Raw genomic sequence first — 8,102 nt, forward strand, 5'->3', positions numbered from 1 at the left:
TAACCCATCACGGGGTATGTGACAATTGCAAATATAAATAAATAACGAGTACATGAAATAACAAGATAAGGAGTTCTTAAAGTAAGATCATTGGTTGTGGAAACATCTTAATAGATGGGCAAGTGAGTGTAGTTGTCCCCTTTTGTTCCAAGGGCCTGATGGTTAAATCACTAATAAACAATATAGCATTCCTCCATACTGCCCCTCTCACAATACAGTATTTCCTCAGTACCATTCCACCCACAGTGTAGCACTCCCTCAGAACTGCCCTTCCAACAGTGCACCAGTTCATTGTCTCTGGAGTAGAACTTTAAGCTGTTATGTTCTCATTCATGAGATTAAGGGTCTTGCGAATGAGAACATCTCCTCAGTAAGCAGCAAGCACTGCTGCACTTGAGTCCCTGTTGATGGGTGAGGCTCAAGAGACTTACCGTAGATATGATGGGTTTGGGAAGGGAATGGAAAATTTAACAGTTTAACCTTTACTCACTTCAGCTGAAGCACTGCGTATTTTCTGCAAGAGCCCCTGGGTTTGGACAGCAGAGAAAAATCACCACTATTCTATTTATTCTGAATAAAACTAAAGAAAAATGTTCAAACCTGCAATCAGTTTCCAAGTAGCTTTGAATTTTAAAAAAATCTGTGGAAGGAAATGTGATATATTATTTTCATAAGGTGAAAGTGGACTAACAAATCCTACTGATATTTATGTCTGGGGTAAAGGCCTACATGTACTGTTGAACATGGACCTCGACCGCCAGCTGCTAACGCCGGATACACTTTTCTTCATTCTTGGCTTTCTATGTAACTTCCTACATGAAAACTATGGGGCAATCCTAAAGAGGAATTTGGAGAAGTCGTCTGATAGGATTCATCCAGAGAGCTGGTACAGTAAATGGGGGCATTTCCCTGTATTGTGAAGATCAATGGTTTCACCTTAAATGTGAGAGCACTGGGTTACAGAGATACAGCTCAGGAACAAGCCTTCTGGCCCATTGAGTCTGTGCTGACCACTTGGTTGCACTAATCCCATGTTTATTCTATTAAATAGATTTAACACTACTTCACACAATAATAGATTAACACTATTTAACACTACTACAGCATCAGCAACTCCGGTTCAATTCCGCCACTGTCTGTAAGGAGTCTGTATGTTCTCCCCATCACCAAATGTAGGTTAATTGGTCATATAATGCAATTGGGCAGTGTGGGCTTGTTGGGCCAGAAGGGCCTGTTATCATATGTCTAAATTAAACAAAATAAAAAATAAATTTACTGTGGCCAATTAATCTACCAAACCATGTCTTCACCAGAGGAAACAAAAATAGCAAACTCCACAGAGACAACACCTGAGGTCAGGATTGAACCTGAATCTCCTGTACTCTGAAATAGCAGCTCTACTACCTGCACCACTGTGACGCCAGTGTCAGGTGACCATCGCACATGTACTTCAGCTGGCATTTCAGTGCGGTACTGAAGGAGAGTAGCACTGCAAGATTTCAGATATTAAACCTGAATATCAGATCAGCCTGTATGACAGATGCAAAAGAACAGTGGTTGAGAAGGTACATCAACCATAATTTCATCAAATTACTCTTCCATCTTGAATGAAACAACAGCCAGTGAATAAGTATCAGTATTAATTTTATTTCATGCTTGTTCCAGTGCACAGACAAATCGGCAGTCCTGTCCCAAGCTTCTACGTCCCCATTGAATTAGATGGGATTTCAAACAATCAATCCGTTCTATAATCACCATTGTTTTATTAGTCCAAATTAATTGAGTTAACTTTGCTAAATCACAGTTTAGTAGAACAGTCTACTGGATAGTAATCCAGTACCTTAATCATAACACATTGGTTAACCTTCCTTTACAATGTCACTGTTTTCTTAAAGCCATATTGTACCACTAACACACACACACGCGCGCGCGCGAGGAATGAACAAGGGGAAGAAGCTTTCCTCAAGGCCCTACTACCAAGTTTTCATGAATTTTTTTTTGTTACTTGAGGTGACCAAAGTAGAGGTGGTTTGACAAGGTGGAGGAGTTTTGCATCCTTTTGCCCAGTCTCATTTATGTTGAGCAGCTAACTGAATCCAAACATGCACAAGGCAGATTTCTTTCCTGATGAGTCAGTGGAGTTCTTGAGACAATCTGATAACTTTTTCGTTGTTCTTTCAGGTAACAGCTTCTTTTTCTCCCCCCACTTCTGATTGGCTGATTTGAGTGGACTGGAAGACCAGCACACAAGATGGCCTAAATGCACTCAAAGTGAGCAGTGATCCAATCATCCAATAATGCAACAAATATTCCAGTAATTGAGCAGTTGATGGCTACACAATCTTTTTTTCCATTTTAGAGTTAGGTATGTATGTAAAATCTTACGTTATGTACAAGGGCCCATACTGTGCTATACTGTTCTATCTTAATCTTAAACAGTTTTACAAGGGGATGGAGAAAGCAGTCATTGTACAGAGTCAGATATCAATGCTCGGCAATTCTTCCAGTTACCGTTGACTAAACTGAGAGAAGAGGTACAGCCCACCGATGAGAACGAGGCCACGCATTCCAAATAACATGAGCATCAACAGTAAAAGGATGGACATAATAGGTTCAATGACTTGATTTCCCAGATTCCATCGTGGAAAGCCCATGTGAATCAAACGCTGATTCAGGTCCGCAAACAATGAGTGGCCTTGGTTGGCTGGTCCTTGGAAAGGCTGGTTTGTATGCTCCGTATTATGGATAAAACCCTGGCAAAACCCAATGGAAAAAGAGAAAAATCAGCACTCCTTCATGTTTCAAACTGATTTCTTAGCATTTATTCCTCATCTCTGATAAGGCTGAGGGAGCTTTCTGGACCATTTTAAAGTACAGTGAGTAGCCTACCAAAGTAGCATAGGGTTAAGCATGGGGCAACAGGAGCGCTACTCAGGCTTAATCCACTATTTTATGAGATCGTCGATGAGCTTCAAGATACTTCTGAATGGCCACTTTTACCCAATATCAATTAGCACCAACAGTAAATCGGAAACTGTCAATTTCTACATGTCATTACGTGCAAGAAATTACATCTAAATAAAAATTAATGATGGGAAGAAAACACAATTTTCCAGTATCTGTATCTTTAACAAGAATACTTCAAACCAGTTAACAATTGCATTAATTGGAGAAGATAGTTGTAAATTCCTACTATCTTCTGGGTATAAATTAGTTGCTAATAATCCTGATAGTTTGCCTTTCAGTCAATATTCTATCAGCAGTCGCAGTAGTTTCCCTCAACCTATAATGTACTCCAACCACAGCCAATATATCCTTTTTACACAGTCTTGGCGTGGTCTATTGCTCCTGGAGGAATATATGGATTTAGAACAGATAGAAGTTCCTAGAACAGACCCATTAGCATCTGTATTTAATGCAAATATTGTAAAGGGTTTGCACCAAATTCTGGATGGACAAAAGACTCAGCCAAGATATTAAAGGCAACATCCATCATCAAAGATTTCTAACATCTGGGCCATGCCATCTTCTTGCAGCTACCATCAGGCAGGAGGTATGGAAGTGCCACACCACCAGATTCAAGAACAGCTACTTCCCTTCAACCATTTTGTTCTTGAGCCCACCACAGTTTAGCAACACTATGACACAATGGATAGGGATTCTGGTGATATTAATCATGCTGTTCAATGTTCCTGAGGGATAGTTACAAAATATGTGCTTTCATTAAACAAAGCGCAGCAGCAGTGTGAACAAAGGCAGCAGCAAGAAGTCAAGAGATTTAAAGAACCTGCCATTTCCTAATGCATCACCCTCTCCCACTTAACATCCAAACTCCTTTGGGGAACAGGTCCTGGTCGCAGTCGCTTTAACGTCGCTGGTGTTCAAGAGTAATGTCAGGAAGCACTTCTCAAAGGATAGTGCTAATCTGATATCGTTGGGGGAAAGGGAAGAGGTATTTCAGTGAAAATGTCAAACTGAGACTGTCAATTTTATTTTGCTTCCCAGTTTTTAAGTGACTAAGTGAACCAAACTAAGTGACTGAAAAAAACACCTTTAATCCAGTAAAAGTGATGAGGTCACACCTAGGTTGGAGGAACAACACTTTATAATCTATTTGGGTAACCTCCAACCTGGTGGCATGAACACTGATTTCTCAAGCTTCCAGTAATGCCCTCCCCTCTTCACCATTTCCTATCCCCCTTCTCCCTCTCTCACCTATTTCCTTGCCCATTCATCACCTCCCTCTGGTGCTCCTCCCCACTTTTATTTTTTCCATGGCCTTCTGTCTCTTTCAACAACCAACTTCCCAGCTCTTTACTTCATCCCTCACCCTCCAGGTTTCACCTATCATCTGGTGTTTCTCTCTACCCTCCCCCCACCTTTTAAATCTACTCCTCAGCATTTTTTTCCCCCAGTCCTGCCAAAGGGTTTTGGCCCAAAATGTCCACTGTACTCTTTTCCATAGATGCTGCCAGGCCTGCTGAGTTCCTCCAGCATTTTGTGTGTGTTGCTCAGATTTCCAGCATCTGCAGATCTTCTCTTGTTTGTGATTGAATTATCTTTGGGCTACGGGGAAACGGCCAAAGTAAGATATCTCCTCTTGCACTCTATCATTGAGTAATGCTCCCTAGTAGTAACCTCATTCGTTACTTCCAAAAGAACATTGGCTCACTAACCATACCACAGAGTGAAAAGGTGGATCCCACATGGAAACAAAGAGAAAACTTGCAAATTTTTGAAAGAATGCCTTGTGCTTAAATTCCTAGCCTCCATTCACTGGAGAGGGAATCCAACTGGGGAAAGATTAAGGAGGCCGGAAGACTTGCTCATGTGAACTACAAATGATCCTTAGATCTTTAGAGTTTGCAGCATTCCTGTTATGGTGGGGGGAAGTGGGGGGGGGGAGGGGGGATCATACACCTTGTGGCCACTGTATTTGGTACCTCCTGTACCTAGTAAAGTAGCCATTGAGTGCATGATTGTGATTTTCTGCTGCTCAGGCCACCCACTTCGAGGTTCAACGTGTTGTGCATTCAGAGATGCTCTTCTGCACAGCACTGTTGTAATGCGAGGTTATTTGAGTTACTGTTGCCTTCCTTCAGCTTCAACTAGGCTGGCCATTCTCTGCCGATCTTTCTCATTAACAAGGCATTTTCACCCACAGAACTGCCACTCATTGGATGTTTTTTTCTCGCACCATTCTCTAGAGCAGGGTTTAGAGAGGTTGCTAAGAGTTCCGCCAGAGATCACGATTGAAAAAAAACATTGTTTTTTTGAACTTGGCGCGCTGCTAGCGAACACAGTGGTGGGCAGTGACCGAACAGCCCTGTTAGCAATTTCTCAGCACAGTATGGCAGTGCACAGTAGGACATTTATTTGGTTGAGTCCACTCTCAGATTTTGACACGAGATAGGGGAGGACGTTGATAATTGGTGAGCGCTGTACTACACAGAGGGGAGGACAGCAGGCTGATGAGTGTGAAGTGCGTTTTCTGAACATTGAATGAACTTGCCTATCTTGGACTGTGATGTCAGCCTCTCCCTGTGTAAAACATTTTATTAACCCCTCTCCATGTGTAAAATATTTTACTAACTTACAAATACAGCAATGTTTTACAGACATGTCAGAAGGTCCAATGTGGTGATTCTTGAAGAGGAGGTGTGAGATGGAAGAGGAGGATTCTAGGCCTAAGCCTATGGACAATTCTGATGAGGTTAATGATGAAGAATTACAATACTCTGAGTCACTTCATTGCATTAATGCAACAATAGACACAAAAAAGACCATCTTTACAATGAAAACTACTTATAAATGGGTTTTTACATGGACTGGTGATCCAGGTTGTCCTATTCCATTGTGCCTTGTCTGTGCCAAACAACTTACAAATGCAGCAATGGCTCCAGTAAAACTGTAAAGACACTTAACTACAAATCATAGCCATATTTTAATGGCTAAAAACAGAGTAAAGCTTCTGTTAATAAAGTCACAGTCAGTAAAGCAAGTTACCTAGCAGCAAAACTTATTACCCAGAAAAGGAAAAGTCAAACAGTTGGTGAGAACCTAATAATGCTAGCATGTAAAATTATAGTGGGTAAAATGCTAGGACAAGATGCAGTACGAGAAATTGAAAAAGTCACACTCTCAAACAGTATGATAAGTCAATTTATTGATGACATGTCACATGATGCTGAAGAGGTCTTGTGAGATAAACTGAAAAACAACAGCTTCTCTATCCAGGTTGATGTGTCAACAGATTCACCAATAAATGTCATGTTGTAGCATTTGTAAGATTTATAAATGATGAAATTCAAGAAAGCTTTTTCTGTTGCAAAGAGCTGCCTGAAACAAGCAAAGGCCAAGATATATTTAAAGTTTTGTCTTTATATCTGGATTAAATCTACCGAGACAACCTTTAGAAAAATGAAATCTTGATTTGGCTTAAACCATTTATTTAATAGAAATTTATTATGTTTGCCTTATGAGTTTTTAAAATTTATGAAAGAGAAAGAAAGATTAATTTTAAGAAAGGTAAGCTAAGCTTTTTTTCAAGAAAGGCTGGCTAAAAATTAATTCTCTACTCAAAAGAGCATTGACAATTATTTTCGATTATATCTATGACATACTGATCATGCTAACATACCGTCAGCTGTAAATATCATAATTTTTACACAATCCCTGAGACCTGAAAATTATTTCAAGGGTTTCTCCAGGTAAAATGTTTGAGAAAGGCTGCTCTAGAGATTGTTGTGTGTGAAAATCCTAGGAGATTAGCAGTTTCTGATTTACTCAAACCACCCAGTCTGGCACCAACAATCATTTCACAGTCACTTAGATCATATTTCTTCCCCATTCTGATATTTGAACCGCTTGATCATGTCTGTATGCTTTTACGCACTACCAGGTGATTGGCTGATTAGGTATTTGTATTAACAAGCAGATGTACAGGTGTACTTAATAAAGTGACCAACAAGTGTATATCATTCAGCCCAGAAACAGGCCCCTCAGCCCAGCAGGTCCACGTTGACCAAGCTGCCTAACTAATCTAGTCCCAGTTGCTGGTGTTTGGCCCACATCCCGCTAAACATTTTATATCTGATGACCTGTCCAAGTGGCTCAACCACTTCCAAACGCCTTACTCGGACCATCCCCCGGGTGAAAACGTTGCCACCTCCAGGGTTCCTAGTAAACCTCTCCCCTCTCAGCCTAAACCTATGCTCTGCGGTTAACGATTCCCAAATGCTGGGGAGAATACTATGTTTTTAAGCAGCCAACTTGGGCGAAGCGGGAGGCGGACAGTGACACGGTGCAACTTTGTATGTTGTGAGTCTGGGCTTACGGCAAGGCCTGGTCAAACGAGAGGACCGAGAAAGCGCCCTTAACCCGCCCGCTAGCCGACACCGACCTGGCGGCCCCTGTTCAGCTCTTCTCGGCGCGGAGGTGTCTTCCTGACCCGCGGGTCGTCATCCTGCACAATGTCCCCGTTGGCCAGAATACGAACCATTTTTTTTTGCGGTCTGAGGAAGACAACGAGAGCGTTAACGGAGGGTGCCGGCGGCAAGGAGTGTTTGGCCTTGCGGACTGCAGTGGGCACTTTCGAAAGAACCTCGCGGAGCAGCAAGCGAAGGCTCCCGGATCGCGGCGACTGGCCGTGCCCACAGCACAGCTCAACGGAAATGCGAGTCATCGCGTTGTGTTACAGGGAATTATATCCGAACGAGCTGCTTCGTTCCCTTCCGCAAACTCTCCGTTAAGTTTGTTCGTGGCTGCGAGCATAACTCGCCCGTTCTCCGGCTCTATATGTACCCCAGCAACACCTTATACTTGTTTTAAACAAAAATGTTATTCCACGAAACACTGAGGTTCCTGTCATTCAGTTCAAACACAACTCATGCCGAGAGCCACGGTGAGATGGGAGGGAGGGATGGGGGCACAATCTCAGATCCCGCCGAGGTTGTTGTCATCTGGGCAAGTCCGGTACAAGAGAAACACTTGTTTGCAGTAGCCTATACCACAAAAGCACAGACCACATAGAGAAGATAAATTATCCAAAAAAGGGGGAAAAAACAGTGTGAAGCAAGACACTGTAAACGAACACCCAAATC

General features: G+C 42.1%; 1 protein-coding gene across 1 annotated transcript; it reads right to left on the reverse strand.

Moving 5' to 3' along the window:
* Positions 1-1,627: 1,627 nt before the first annotated feature.
* On the reverse strand, positions 1,628-7,700 carry fam241a (family with sequence similarity 241 member A). Its single transcript, XM_072282017.1, has 2 exons — positions 7,403-7,700; positions 1,628-2,753 (listed from the first exon to the last, which is right to left on the reverse strand). The coding sequence occupies exons 1-2, from the start codon at positions 7,682-7,684 to the stop codon at positions 2,508-2,510; spliced, it is 528 nt and encodes a 175-aa protein (XP_072138118.1). The 5' UTR covers positions 7,685-7,700; the 3' UTR covers positions 1,628-2,507.
* Positions 7,701-8,102: the final 402 nt, after the last annotated feature.

This window comes from Mobula birostris, chromosome 18 (genome assembly GCF_030028105.1).
Source record: "Mobula birostris isolate sMobBir1 chromosome 18, sMobBir1.hap1, whole genome shotgun sequence".
Taxonomy (NCBI): Eukaryota; Metazoa; Chordata; class Chondrichthyes; order Myliobatiformes; family Myliobatidae; genus Mobula; species Mobula birostris.